Here is a 16,013-nt window from a genome sequence, read left to right as displayed (position 1 = left end):
TTCGAGCCTCACTCAGCTGAAAACAGACCTCAGTGTGTCCGTAAATGCTGACTGGTCGGTGGCCAAAGCAGTCATCACCAACCAGCTGCAATCTACTTTTAAACAAGCCTCCAAAAGAGACGTAATTCCCTGAAAGCCACACAACACAACAGGGTAAATATAGCTGTCAGCAGCTTTTGTTATAAATAATGATTCAAACTGGTGCAGAGTTTGAATTGGAAACTGTTTAACTAAAAGGTCCGTTTTTTATGTTAGATGAAGTTTGCAACATATCATATTTTTCTAAAATAATATTTTCTTTTTTTCATCCCTTCATGTCGTAGAGGGAGGGCCATTTCTTTGTTTTATTCTTTCCGTTTCCTGTGGTTATTATTAACCGTGGCCTGCAGTAACGTATCTATCTTTTGCTTTAGCCCTTTTTATGCCCGTCTCACTACCTTTCTGTCTCTCCAGCTCGCTTTCTCCCTAAGATCTCTGACTGCCTGTCTGGCAGGATGTCAACTATTGATTTATACCAGCAACATTTTAGCAGTGATGGCAGCTTATGGGCTTTGCGGAACAGAATACAACAAACAGGAGATCAGGTTTCAGGCGAGCTGGCTGGCAGATGTGAAAAAGGAGGAATGGAAATAATAACTACTGTATTGGAACATAATAATAAGAGTGCAATAAATAAATGACTGAGAAATGTGCTTTTATTTATCTATTTATTTTTTAACTATAAGAGTTATCAGTTTAATTCCTCAATGCAGGGTTATAATTTTTACCATCATCAGATGGTTTCTTTATTTTTAAAAGTTATCCATAAAAAATAAGTTGGCAAAGTCTTCATTTTCTGTTTTACTCTGAAGGAATACAGAAGCAGAAGACTACTTCAAAATAAGACAACATATTTATGAATTTTAATGTTTTCTATTGTTCATTCATTCATTGATTCATCTTCTTCCGTTTGTTCCCTTTCGGGGTCACGGGGCTGCCGGAGCCTATCCTGGCCACTTATGGGCAAAGGCAGGGGACAATGTGGATAGTCTGTCGCAGGGTTTTCTATTGTTGTTTTCTCATATGCATCATAAAGAATAGCTTTTCCTGTTTATTTTAGCTCTTTTTAGAACTATAATGAAAGTATTCCTTCTGTGGTCAGACTTGTTGAGAAAATGTCTAAATTTATCGTCACAACTACTTTTGAAACATTAATTGGATTCCCCAGATTAAGTGTTAGCCTGTATCATTAGGCTCTTAAAAGTCCACCAAACTTGTGAAAACTGTTTCTCTTCACTTCCATTTGGCACAGCGTATTCACTTGTGCAGCAGGGCCTGCTTCTTGCTGAATCACACTTGACTGTTATGACAGTTTGCAATCTGAATCATGGGCCTAGAAAAGAAGTGTCCGTGCCCAGACTCCTGGAAATGTCAGTTTGTCCATTCCAGTGAACATTAATCGGTTATACTCCAACTATGTGTGCATTCATGGATTTTGTGCTGCTGCATAAATTGAAAGAATAAATATTTATTGCTCTCTTTTCTTGTTTTTTTTAAAATCTTTTAAAACTACAGTGTCATGCTTCAACAGCATGCTGAGACTGAAGCATGGTGGATGCTGAAATTAATAAATAAGTCAGAGTGGTGGGGTGGGCTCGGAAAAGTAGCACTTAAACAATTATTATCCCCTGTTCTGCTGAGCCACTACTTAATATTTGATGACTCCTTTCCTTCCTTTAGGCCCCTCTTTTTTTTCCACCTCCGTCTTCATTCGTCGTTCTAGTCATTGACAGGTCAGGCCTCCTCGGTTAATCTCTGTTATTTAGTGCCAGGACAAAAATGACCCACTTCCGAAAAGCATTATCCTGATTTGCAAATTCTGATACTACTTCAAAATGTGTTGAGTTTTCATGCAGATTACACATAAAAGATTTGGTCCAAGTGTTTCGATTTAGTTTACCTGGAACTGCTGCAAGGACGTAAGAAAAGAAATAATTTTACTTTAGTGTGAAAGTGGGTGCTAAATCAGAATTTCTTTATGGATCCTTTTTCAAACAATTTTTCATTTTTTTTTTCATTCATTCATTCATTCATTCATTCATTCATTCATTCATTCATTCATTCATTCATTCAGTCAGTCAGTCAGTCAGTCAGTCAGTCAGTCAGTCAGTCAGTCAGTCAGTCAGTCAGTCAGTCAGTCAGTCAGTCATCTTCCAAACCCGTTTTTGTCCCTTTCAGGGACACAGGGCTGCTGGAGCCTATCTGGCCACTTGTGAGCGAAGGCAGGGGACATCCTGGACAGGTCACCAGTCTGTCGCAGCCAGGGCCACGATTACACAACCATGCACACTCACATTCACGATTTAGAGTTAGCAATTATCATATGAGGCGTGTTTTTGGATGGTGGGAAGAAGCCAGAGAAAATGGAGGTACAGACACGAGCACAGGGAGAACATGCAAACCACACACAGAAATGTCCCTTCATTGGTGTTCTGTTTCAGGCCTTTTTTTCTAGAAGCACAAAAGATCAAACTCCACACGCAGACACACAACCAGGGTTAAATGCTGTTTTGTGGCTATTTCCATGCCTGTGTTTAGATGTCAATTTATTTGAAATGCCCACATAGATGTAGGATTAAAACTGCATGTTTTTTGAGGCAGATGAAGGGTGAAGTTACCAAAAACGTGCCTCATGGGTTCACTAGAGTGACTCCAAATTGCCTCTTGGGATTGAATAGTGAGTGGTAACCAGGTGCACCCTGACTTTGCCCTACACTAACTCAGATGGGCTGCAACAACTCCATTCAGCATTAAGCACAAGTGGATGGATGGATGGATGGAAGGATGGATGGATGGATGGATGGATGGATGGATGGATGGATGGATGGATGGATGAATGGATGAAACATACTTTAAAATATACGAGTCAAACAGCAAATAGCAGAGTGTGGGGGTGATGGGGAAATTTAAGAGTCCAGCTTAAGCAGTCGATGATTAGATCATAAATTAACTTTAAATGATGACTGCACATTACCAAACATATTTTCATCTTCCCTAAGTCATGTTTCCTCAAACGGAGTGTATGACATTACCTCTCAGTCAATGCAAACGCAGTCATTTTCTTCTGTTAACCTCACTAAGTACTTCCATTCTCCTGTGCTGCCTTCATCCTCCTGCGTCTTCACTGACTTCCTGCCAGTTCACTTATCCACTTTCATCCTATTCTCTGATGACACTCCCATAAGACTGCGGTTGTCCCTGTTGCTACCATGTTGAACTTGCATCAGATGTCACTATTTGATCTTGAATAACAGACATATTCTGGGCCTTTTTGACTCACACCTGTAAAAGTGTAGCTGGTACGTTTTAAATACATTTAAATATATACCTCTACTCATGATGTTTCATTTTAAAAACTGGAAACATTGAAATTTAGAAAGATGAGTTGGCAAATATTTACTCAAGCATGCTCTTCATTCACATCTGTTTTTCCAGGCACAAATTTGCCACTTTAGTTTTATTTATTTTTCCATTATTTATTTATTTATTGCATAAAAGTACGTTTTTCTTCGTAAATAAATGCACCAAGAATTTCACAATTCTTTATTTTTTGGCTTAATTGTGATTTTGACCTTACCAGGTCACTTGCTCTTTTCTGACACTAGATGGCAGCCACGACACAAAAGAAAAAAGGTTTAAACTTAATCAGTGAACATGACAGCCTGAAAAATAAGGTGAGTTTTGAAGTTATGGAAGTACCAGGAGTTGTGAAAGGTAAAGTTTCCAGTGCAATGTTCTCTGACTTTTTTGTCAGTGGAACTGTTGGAGGCTTATTTTTGTCAAAGGAAGTTGTGCAGACTCAGCAGTAACTCACTGTTGGCTTTGATGACCCTTAAACTTACTGCTCATTGTGTTATAGTAGCTGTATTATGTTACATATTGTACTACCCATTAACATGCCGGGGCTAATTTGTTTCCTTTTTTAAATCTCAGCAATCTTTTTTCCTTTTTCCTTTTCATAAGAAGCTTCCCTCATTTCAGATCCTGAAGCACTGACCCTCTTCCTGACTCACAGATTGTTTTGACTTAAAACTTTATTTACATTATCCAACTGGGAGCTAAATATTTTAGTGATTCATAGACCTGCTTTTAAAGAAAGGGCTTGTTTTCATGCCAACTTTCTCCCCTTTGATTCCATGTTTGCAATGCCTTGAAACGGTGCATATTATATGACCAATGCAGTTTGTGATTTGGTAAATATATTCTTGAGAGAAATTAGGAAAGCATTGCATTAATTTCACCAAAAATAAGTAATCCAACGATAGATACAAAAAAGGTATTGCAACAAAATTCAAGAATTTTATTTAGACAACCATATTCTTCATAGATTCATTGCCATTGCTGTTCTTTTTCTGTTTTTTAACTTTTATATGGGTTTCAATTAATCTCTTAAATGTATTTATCCAATTCCAATCTTAGTATTTAACTCTAAACTACTTATTTTTATTCATTAAGAGAAAAACGTTTTGCTCTGCTTTGGCAATTTATTTTTTCTTGTTTTGCTGAAAAAGAAAAAAATATAAATAACCACTTTTTGAATGAGCAGGAATTCAGCTATTTTATTGTTATGCGATTTTATTTCTTCTAATGCTTATAATGTATTGAAGCTGAATGGTGGAGTTTAATTTATTCATATTATAAATTGAGGGAAATGAATGTCCCAAAAAAGTTTGGGTATTTCTCTCTTAAACGGTGTAAATGAGGCATAAAAAGGGAATATTCTGGCAAAATCACACAGGCCTTATAATACTAGGATTTCAACTTCAAGTTCATTATGTTGTTTTAGAAGTGAGAAGTCAAACAAGGCTTGTACTTTTAATTTTTACTGTTAGAGGACGTTTCCATCCATCCATCCATCCATCCAGCCATCCAGCTATCTTCTGAACCTGCTGAATCCCTTTGGGTCATTCCGTATGGAAGCGATTCTGTAGCAAAATTAAAAATAAAATTCAAAACCAGAAATGCAGTTTTTGACCCAAAATGAAAATGAAAAAGCATTCCTTCAAAATGCTTTTCCATTTTCTTCCTTAACACCGCTTATTCTGTCACTTAATTAAAATGATAAAGAAAATGGTATTTGACATTTCACTTTCAACGGAAATGCTTTTTAATTTTCAAAATGAAGCTGCATCAAATGACTCAAAATTAAAATGAAGAAGCAATCCATCAAAATGCTTTTTCATTTTCTTCTTTAACATCGCTCATTCTATGACATAATTAAAGCGAACATGCATAGAGGAGATTGCATTTTCGTTTTCACATTCACCCCGCCATAACTGTAGCAAAATTCAATACCAGTGAGCATTTCCAGGGGGGAGGCGGGGCGATGACGTCAGTGCTCACTGTTCTTCTGCGCTCTTTGCCCTCCCGGCAGTGTTGCTAGATTAGGCGGTTTTGGTTCTAAATTTGCTCTGTTTGGTAAAAAGAAAAAATGGTGGAACAGTTTGTTTACTTCATCTTCTAAGAGCTGCTTGGTTGATCAGAAATGGAAATATTATGATATAGTCATCCAAGCATAATTATGAAAAAATATATATTTTTGAAGATTTTAAAACCCCTTGATGCCTGAATTTATTTCCAGCTATGAAAAAGAAATACATATATTTTTTTGCTTTCATGTAGCTAATTAATGATTTTGAAGCTGAAGTGGTTTGTTGCACATTTGCATCAATAGGCGTATATGGGTTAAGCTTTACATGCTTCCAGTAGTGTGTGCCGTTTACAAATGAGCTCATACAGCTCATTTTGATGCCATTACGTTATAATGTGCAATGAGAAACTTTACCCATCTTATAGCGGATGTTTCTATTAGATGTTTTGTTTTGTTTGAATTACACATTTTTTCTGTTCTTTACACAAAAGTTGAATTTGAATAAAATAAATTAAATATTTCAATAGCAAAAAAATGTAAATACAGCAATAACTTTATCCATTTCTTTGTCTATTTACTTTGATTTAGAAATCTATAACAGTCGGCTGTGAAATAAAGAATGAATGTTATACTTAGGGACATTGCAGAAACCTGTTTATTTATTTAAACCGGTAAACGCGCCTGTAGATTTTTACTTAGAGTTGTCATAGCTGCAGAGTAGAAGTAGAGGGTAGCAAACATCAAAAGTCCTCCAAAATAAAGTTCACAGCTTTTCAAAAAAGATGCAATGACGTCACGGTGGTTATCACAATGTACTGAGATGCATTAGCAGTGCATCAGCTTGCAGTGTCAGAGGGCCCCCGCCCTGTGACCCCAGCAGCGCGTCTAATCTGCATAGCGGACTGAGCCGCATTTTTCTTTTCAGCCGCCCGCAGGAGGCGGGAGGGGAACTTGTGACGTCACAACGACTCGGCGCGTGCACCGAGTTTCCAGCAGCGCCTCTCAGCCATCACTGCGAGAAAAACTTTCTTCCTGACATGAGCTCGCTGGGCGGCCGCGGACGGAGCTTATGCTGCTGTAGGAGGTCGCGATAGCGGGGCCCGGTCCGACCCGACCCGGAGCTCGAGCTGAATATGGGTCAGACCGCCGTGTCTGCCGTGTCTCAGACCGCGAGTGGTGAGTCTGTATGTGCGTGCCCGTTGGTGTGTGCGTGCTCCCCTTTTCCTCTTCTCTTTCACAACAGTCCGTTATCTTTGTGCAGGAAGTTTGCTCAGCTTTGGCTTTTCTTTCTACATTTTCTGCGCCGTGTAACTTTAGTAAAGTTTATTAAGGGCGTTTGCTGAACAGTCCCCCCCCCCCCCCCCAAAAAAAAAAAAAAAAAAAAACCTAGCTAACTAGATGTGTGTTAAATTAACTGTCGCATCATTAGCCGCGGGGTGTGTGTTTCTAAATTTATCACTGCTTGTGTTTCCCAGCTGCTACTTAACTGCTCAGTGGCTAGTTTGAAAAAAAAGTTTTTTTTTTTTTTTTAATATATACAACCAATTGCCGCCAGGTAATTGAGAGTTTGCGTGTTAGCAGCCTGTCTAAACTCAAGAGTGGCTGAGAAAGATGAGTTTGTTTTTGCTGAAACTAAGGGGACACTCAGATCATTTAGTAGACTGTCCCAGCTCGTTTTCACCCCAACACAACTGTCTGTCAACACTGAATACATGTAGGGAGACCTGCTCACGTGGACGTCACAAGATTAATATCTTTTTATTACGTTCAAAATCAGTAGGAATTCTTTGAATAATTCTTTTGTGCGAAACTAGTTTCAAATTCAGTGTATCATGATGATTGTGAAAGAATGAGTGAACTAATCCTTCATTCCCAAACATATCCTTTCAAAAAAAAAAAGAAAGAAATATTTACACCAAAAGTGTACTATTGTTAAAAGAAAGCTTTAAATCACTTCGGTAATGATTGATTGATTGCGTTGATGGTGTTTTTCTATGAAATAAAGGAAAAAGGGGGATTTTTACCCTTGATGTTTGAATTCATTTGCTTTCAATTAGATGCTAAACTACAGTTATTTTGGAGCTAAACTGGTTTGATCCCTATTTGCATCAAGAGGTTTGAATAGATTAGAGGTGTATTCTAGAAAAGGAAATACAACAATAACAGAATGAATAATAATTGAAGAAATCAGAGATGAAATCTTAAATTATAGAATTCTCCAGCAATGTGTATTTCTAACATTTAGGTCCCTTTAGGCTCTTGCCCTTATACCGTTGATGTTCAGCAAGTTACATAAGATTGAAACTACATGTATTGTTTTTATGGTGGCATTCTATTAGATTTGCCTAATTCCTCTTTTCACAACAATCGCGCCACTGTTTCTTTTTAAAATTCCTTAGTTTATTAATTGGTGTGTAGTCTGAGCTCTTTGGATTGTTAAGGATCAAAGCTGAATGTTGGATGTGCGTCTTCCGCTTTCATTGGAGAAACAATCGGAAGAAATGACCTAAGTGTAATAAGCAAGCACATAAAAAAACAAAAACAAACAAAACTAGGTCTGTGCTTTCTTCTACTTTTGTCCTGCACCTCCTCCTGCCATGTCTTTTTAATTTTTCCTTTTTTCTTTCTTCTTTTTAATGGTTTTCTGCCCTCCACCCCTGTTTTTTGGTCTCTTCCTCCCCTTCAATACCTCTTCTTCTGGTCATGGAGTCAACTTCTTCCTTCTCATGGGATTTGCAGCAAAGAAAGGAAGCCTCTCCCTTTCCCCTCCTCCTCAACACATGCTCATGCTTAAACGTCTGAGAAAAAACATGCTGGCTTTGTCACCCTGCATTGTTTCCCATCATTATGACATCACATATGTTGGGTTTGTTTACAGCGTTTCTTTAAATTTCTTGGCATTGAGGTGTAGTTGACATTAATGGCACACATCTATTGCCACATCTGCTATTTATCAAAGTCCTGACTCACTCTTAGCCAGAGGAGAGGTATTAGGAGAAGTCTATGAAATCCAGTGTGGAAGCATGGAGGCGAGTCTAGACAGGAGGTGTTGTAATGCCAAGCTTAAGTAGATTTTTAGCTTCAATCTTGAATGCAAAAAGATAAAACTCAATTCATTTGTTTGTTTTGAGATGAAAATGATCTTTAAAAAAAGAAGAAAATGCTCCGAGATGTCATCATTATGTAAGTTGTATTAACTTCTACTGTCAGGAGGTGAACTTATGCAACATTAAGGCTAATTTTCCTGCCTTACCTAGTTGATAGTCAATGTTAATGTATGTGGTTTTCTTTCTTAGTAATGTGGCTTCCTAGAACTATACAAGGAAGGACATAGCTGTTTGGTCATGCTATATTGACTGGAATGATGAGCATTTAGGGTTGTTAGTCAGGGTTTTGTCTGTGTATTCTTCAGACATAAACACTTGGTGGAACATCTCTAATCACATTAGGTACTGAACAGCACAAATTAAGAATAAAGTGACCAGAGTTTGCTTCACCCAACCCAATAACAAGCCTAAAACAGTGATTGAGAGGGGCAAAGTGAAATGAAGAGTTTTTTTAGTTCACTTATGGGCTCATCAACAATTACTGAGAAACATGCCACTAATAAACACATTTGAACTAAATAAAAATGACTGACTTGTAAAATAAATAGAGAAAAAAACTACAAAGAACATTAGAAAAGACAACAAATAGGTTTATTATTAGTGTTTAAGATTACTTTTCAGCATGGGGTTTGGTGGTAAATGGCTACTTTTTGAAACCTCCCGTAATGGTTATGTAGGAACTGCAAGATTTGGTACCTTTGGGTTTCTGTCATGTTTACGAACAGAAAGTTTGTTCTTGGTTCTACGTCTGAATTGCTCTGGCTTAGTGGGGTCTTGTGTCCTCTAAAATAAAAGCTCTGAAGTCAAGGTAGTCGACAGCTTGTTGATACTACATCTGAGATGAACAATGTATTCTGTAGGTCTTGTGTGTTGTAATCTGGGCATCCATTTCACAACTTGCCACACATAAAATATGGCCTCTACTAGAGCTTTGCAGTTTATTCAGATCATAAACAAACTGTGCCTTATTGTTTTCCTAGATCTGGTAAGTACAAAGTTTGACATTTATTGTCATAAGAATTTGGCATCTTTGAAGCAGGCTCTGCATTTTGCTACATGGCTGTATTTACCAATATACAGTATGTAGGTATAGCCAAGAAGTTGCCAGACTTGTTTTGCCTAAAGAACCTTTGTTGCTGTGCTCATGAATTGTCATGTGTTTTTATAATTCTAGAAATGTGTTTCTGCCACAACAAAGGGAAGATTCTCATTACAGCTCCATTTTTTTCAGAGATTCAGGGGTTGAGAAGCACTGATCTTTGGTTCCCTGGAGAACATTTTCTCTGGGAAAATGCAACTTCACTAAGTTTCTATGACATGTAAACGATGAAGAATGACACAACTGAATCGCGATGATAAAATATTTGAGTTTTCAACATCAGTAAAATGAAAAAGCTATATGAATAGATGAACTTAGTCATTTAGTGACTGAGCCCTTGTGCCAAGCAAACTGAAGAGGCACGTCTGCTTGACAGGCAAATGGAGCTTTCATATTAAGAAAATCAAAGGCTCTGAAAATATCTGGACATCCTAAGAGAAGGCAGTGAGAAAACAACACAACTCCATAACTGCTGAAAATGTGTGATAAGACGATGCAGATTAATATCGTTGGAAATTTTTTCTTACGAAAAGAAATCTCCCACATTTGTCACACCTTCTTCTCATTTGGCTCATCTTGCGCAGGTATTCATAGAGTAGCAGGAGAATATTTTCCTCTGTTAAAACCGTTTGTTTTATTTCAGAAAGAGAAAAGTATGTAAAATCCCTTGTACATAGTCAGAAATGTAGTGATATAGACTTCATATAATTGATCAGATTTTATCAGATGGCAAAAGCATTCAAGAAAATAAGAGAAACATGGTCAAATGAGATGAAGAATCTTTTTGCTGTGAACTGGATATGAGTGCTTAACAGTATTTATATGGCATTTCTCCCAGATGAGCATTTTAATGATAATATTGTAAAATCAAATTGGTTTATTTTGTCATTTTTTTCCCCGGGGAGTACATCAGTTATCCTTGAATGCTCCTTGTTCCTTGGGTGATGGTTGCTGCTGGAGCTGAATTTCCATTCATTAGTGGCTTAGAACTGTCGGTGAAATGCAACTATTGTTGTGATTTGATATCAACACAGGAACAGGAAATGATGGCGTTGATGACGCACTCATCTGTTTTGTTATGTGTGTAAGCAAGCGAGTGCCAAAGCTGAGATGTTGCACTTCTTTTCCCATGGCATAGTTTTAAGTCAACAGCAGTAAAACTTAAATAGTTGCAGTGTTATGCTGTGAATTTTACAGTGCCTAATTTAACAACTATTGGACTTGTTTAATTAGACCTGCTTGTTAATTTGGAATATTTTATTGGGGCCTCATTTTACAACCTTAACTAGTGAAACATCTGTTTCTTGTCACAGTAATACCTCTATATCTCTGTCTAACAAATGCAATCCAGTAAAAACTAATGTAGTCTGTAGTTTCTATACTTTAACTGTTTATTTATGTAAGATATACTGTAAAGTTTTTACCAACTCCTGTCAAATTTCTAGCAGAATTATTTACCCCCATAAAAAACTTATTATTAGCCTAAAATGTTCCACAAGAAACTGTTAGTTGTCCTAGATTCAATATTTTTATTTATTTATTTTTCCTTTTTCACCTTTTGGTTGACCTAATTTTGCAATTTTCAGCTTTTTTCTGGCAGTGTTTTTTTTTTTTTTACTGTTTCAAGGCAAGATTTGTAAGATGTAGTTTCTGTAGTTTTCAAGCATCTGTCATAAGATAGTGTAACAGTCTCATTTTTTTTGGAAACGGTAAATTGTCTACACTCTTATAGTGCTCTCCTACTTTCATCAAGGCCCAAAAGACTTAACCATCACATTTCCACACACACATTCACATTCCTGCCATGCAAGCATGATCAGCTACTGTGACTGTGGTGTGGTCATGTGTGTTTTTTTTCCCCAGCTTGTGTAGTAGTCCCTTGCTATATCACGGTTCACCTTTCGTGGTCTTGCTGTTTACCTGATTTATTTCTTTCAGAGCAAGTAAGCGTTTATTTTTATTTTTTTTTGGTAAACCGTGCATTGTGTTCTGCATACTGATTGGCTGATGGACTTGCCAATCAATCTCTTCCATGTCGTGTCTCCTGTGCAGAACACATTCAGCTTTTCAAATTTGCTTTAATCTTTGATCACTAGGTAATCTTTGTTTTCATTTTCAAATACTGGACTTATTTTCCTATGAAGGTTCCAGAGAGAAAAGTGTGAAAACTTTAATATCAGTCTGATAAATGCATAAAAACTGTAGGGCTTTTACATTCTTCGCAGATTTTACCTATTGCAGGTTTCTTTTAGAACGTAACCCCCGCAATAAATGAGGAAGCACTGTTGACGACATTTTTTTTCAAATGCTGTTGTGACACTAAAGCACAGTAAAGCACACACATAATTATGCCTTGTGCATCACTGACACGTTTAAAGTCCAACCCACTAGAATTAACTTCTCTCCACACCACTGTATTTTACGAGAGATGGTGGAGGTGCCAGTGTCGTTTGACTCAGCCTTTCACAAACCTCTTGCGTCATTGTGAAATTCATCATGGTTTACAGCATGAGTGTGATTTTCAATAGCTGTTGAGAATTGCTTTATAAATAAGGAAATTTGTAACTATGGCATCAAATAATTGGAATAAAATCATGCATAGGAGAGATTTATTAACAGTATTACGCAAATAGATGACCTTTGTCTCAAATCTAAAATGTTTTTTTTTTTATAAACTTTTATACATCCTGTTAAATGGGTACTTTCCTTTCTGCTCTTTGTTGCACCAAAGTGGATTTTCAGGGCAGGAAACTGAATCAATATATAAAGATCGAGTTCTGTCGGTTGGTTTTGTTTGAAATGGGAATTCCATACACTTTCATTTGTAAGTAGAGTTTATTTAACTGGACCGCCACAACTGTGTTTATTTGGATTGGGCCATTGGTAGATTTATTTTAACCAAATGAGATGGATGTAATTAGACTGAATTAAACATAGGTTATCCATGTTTTCTTTCAGTGTCTGGAAATAAAGTTTGTCATGTGCTCTGTTTACCGAAGTGGAGCTAAAACAACATGGGCTTTTTGCCTGGCTCTTTGCTGCCAACGGTGATTCAGCAGTTTTCTGTTGCTGAAAAATCAAAAGCCTTCCTCATGTGAAGATTCAGATATCTCCTCTTTTTCCTTTTGGAAGCTTCCTGTACACACAGGCAAATGCACGCACGCACTATTCACACACAGCACAGTATTCACAGCGCTTCCAATCTTTCAGCAGGAGGGAACTTTGTGGAAAAAAACACAGATGTTCTCAGTCCTGTTTGAAACTAATTGCAACATAAGTGCCCACCAAGCTCATGGTGGGTTATTAGTCAGAAGGTAAGAAGTCAAAATGAAACGAAGTGCAATGGGCATCACAATCCTTGAATTTAATGAAATACATTTGTTTTCCTTGTGCCACATTCATTAGAAACATTGAGATGAGTATAAATGTAGGTTACTTCTATGAAAAGGTTGACAGCTACTATTTTTATTTCTTTTTTAATAATGTGTATTTTTATATAGTATAAATTATGGCAGGTTTATTTCTATCTTTTGTACACAGAAGGTCAGAAAGCCTCACGGATGTAAAAGATTCTGCAGTGTAAAGGGATCTAAAATACAAAGAAAAATAACATGAAAACTAAAATTGAGAGATGATAGTATTTCAAACAAAAGTACTAAAAATGAAGAAACCTTTAAGTTAGGTCTTAAATCTACGTACAGTAGGTGAGCACCTGAGTTTATCAGGAAGTCGGCTCCATCTTGGTGCTGCTTAATAGCTAAAATGAGCCTCTTGTTTAGATCTGATTCAGTTCCACTAACTGTGTACTTCTTGCTTCTGGATTTGCGAACCACATGTAAACAAAATAAGTCTATTGGTCCTTTAGCACTAAGTGATTCATAAACTAGTATCAGTACTTAAAATCAGTTTTGCAGTAAAGTGGTAATCACTGGATCAGAACCTGGAGAACTCTGGCAGCAGTGATTTTTTTTTTTTTTTTTTTATATACACTGTATTTTATCCCATGAAGGGAAATTCTTTCTCCGCATTTGACCCATTCCCTTGGGGAGCGGTGAGCTGCAGCCGAAACCGCGCTCGGGAGGCAGTAGCGTTAAGGGTTTTGCCTAAGGACCCTCACTGGGTGATGTTAACTGCTCGCCATTGATATGGTAATTGCCCCCAGTACCGATTTGAATAAGATGGACAGTCTTGTTTTTTCGTGGTGGAGTGAGAGACTTGTTCAGTGTATGGATGGTGAATCTGGAAACACTACTCTCCAGTTCAACAGGCAGACATGCAGAATGTAAGACAGTTCAATGCTGCAGGCGCCTCACAAATCCTAGCTTCACAATATTTTCAAGTCTGAATTAAAAGAAAAAGACAACTGTACTAATATTACCGAAGCTATAACGGACAGTAAAATGCATTTTCAGAGATGGCTCTATTGTTTTAGTTAAAAAAAAAAGATTTTAAAGCAGTTACTTGTTTCCCCGTTTATTTATGAAAGCAAGAATAAAATCTGATGATTTCCTAAAGGACTAAATCTAAGACTATGTAGTTGAGTTTATTTGGTTAGAGAAGGTGCATTCTAGATGATTGTGGTATCACAGCCTCACTATTCTACTGTACCACGATCTAATGTAAACACCTCTAATTTTAAATGACTGTAAATTAACAAAAGGCATTTCTCTGTCTCTTCTACGTTATAGATTGAATCTGAATGGTGGTGGTAATGGTTTTGTCTTTTTTTTCATCATTCTGCATTGGTGCCTTTCAGTTGACGGCTTGGAGAAGTCTGCCGTGGCCAGCTGTGACGTTGTAGTGGACAACGCCACTGGGAGCCAGAATGCCCATTCATCCCGACAGCAGCAGCAGCAGCGAGGCAAACTGCCTTCACTGGGGAAGCTCTTCAAACCATGGAAGTGGAGAAAGAAGAAGTCCAGTGACAAATTCCAGGATCTCTCTAAAGGTTGGATGTCTTCTGTGTGATTGGGAGCTTTAACAAGACTAGATGTGTGTGGCTTTCTCATTCTGACAATGCCAATGCCTGCAATTATTTTACATCATCAGACTATTTGAAGGAAATAATGCGTGGAGATCTGTTCTCCTTTGTAGCAGCCTGTTTAGCTCCGTCTGTTTTTGGATTTTCCTCCTCTTAATAAGCAACATTCTGTCATGGCGTCGTAGACGTAGCAGACCCAGATGCTGAAACCCGGAAGAAAACTCACAGCAAGGATGACTTTAAATGGATTTATTTTAGAGGTAAATAAGTTTCTGAGGGGATGTGGACGTATTTCCTCCGTGGATTGAACTTGGTGTTTCCTTTGAGCTGATGCAGATGAAGGGGAGGGGGCGACACGAGGACGCGTCGAACTGTGGATCCAGAGGGAGCGAGGCTTGGGCGCTGAGGACAGCGGGACCGGCTTGAGGTAAGGCGTGGACGCCGAGGACGGCGGAAACCAGTTTGGAACGAGGCGTGGATGCCGAGGACGGCAGGACCAGCGTGGAGGGGAGGAACCAGCGTGACCAAGGTAGGAACCTGAAGGTGAGCACAAGATGTGGTAAGTATGGAGACAAGATAAACTTAGCTGAGACTAAGAGGCCAGGCATAAGCACCGGAGTGAGTATAACAAACTGGCGTAGAATTCTGGTGAGAGCTCCCTTATGAAGACCGGCAGGATGATGAGAAGATGAGGATCAGCTGGTTCCAATCAGCAAGGTGGTGAGAGCTGTAGGAGGGGGGGAGGTGAACTGACAGGCACCGTGACAGTACCCCCCCCTCAACGACCGCCTCCAGGCGGTCCAGGACGGCGGTCAGGGTGGGCCCTGAAAAAGTCGTCCAGGAGGGAACGGTCCAGGATCATGGAGCGGGAGATCCAGGAGCGCTCCTCCGGACCGTAACCCTCCCAGTCCACCAAGTACTGGTGACCACGGCCCCGGCGGCGAATGTCCAGAATACGAGAGACCGTAAAGGCAGGCGCGCCGTCAATGAGCCGGGGGGGTGGTGGGGAAGCGGACGGTGGGCACAAGGAGCTTTCCTGAAAGGGCTTGATCTGGGAAACATGGAACGAGGGATGAATCTTTAAAGCAGCCGGGAGCCGTAGTTTAACACAGGAAGGATTGATGATTTCGTCAATGATGTAAGGACCAATGTAACGGGGTGCTAGCTTGCGTGAGGTGACCTGAAGGGGTATGTTCCTGGAGGAAAGCCAAACCTTTTGCCCAGGTTGGTAATTTGGGGCCGCTCTCCTACGACGGTTAGCCAGACGGCAGTTGCTCTCCCGAGTGCGCAGAAGGGCAGCTTTAGCTTGGCGCCAGATACGCTGGATACGTTGCAGATGATGCTGCACAGAGGGAACGGCCAAATCTAACTCCTGTGAGGGGAACAGCGGAGGTGAATAACCAAGGGATATTTCGA

General features: G+C 38.8%; 1 protein-coding gene across 5 annotated transcripts in view; it reads left to right on the top strand.

Annotated features, from left to right (window-relative positions):
* phactr2 (phosphatase and actin regulator 2) overlaps positions 1-16,013 on the top strand; it is a 47,159-nt gene that overhangs the window by 9,568 nt on the left and 21,578 nt on the right. For 4 of the 5 annotated variants that reach the window (XM_020709456.2, XM_020709455.2, XM_020709460.2 and 1 more), the window contains exon 2: positions 14,373-14,564. In XM_020709456.2, the coding sequence (XP_020565115.1) occupies positions 14,373-14,564 (192 nt within the window). Of the gene's footprint in view, positions 1-6,311; positions 6,587-14,372; positions 14,565-16,013 lie in introns of those variants that run through there. The other variant, XM_020709458.2, reaches the window with a different exon arrangement.

Source organism: Oryzias latipes, chromosome 15 (assembly GCF_002234675.1).
Source record: "Oryzias latipes chromosome 15, ASM223467v1".
In the NCBI taxonomy this organism is placed as follows: domain Eukaryota; kingdom Metazoa; phylum Chordata; class Actinopteri; order Beloniformes; family Adrianichthyidae; genus Oryzias; species Oryzias latipes.
This window is presented reverse-complemented; position numbering and strand designations above follow the sequence as displayed.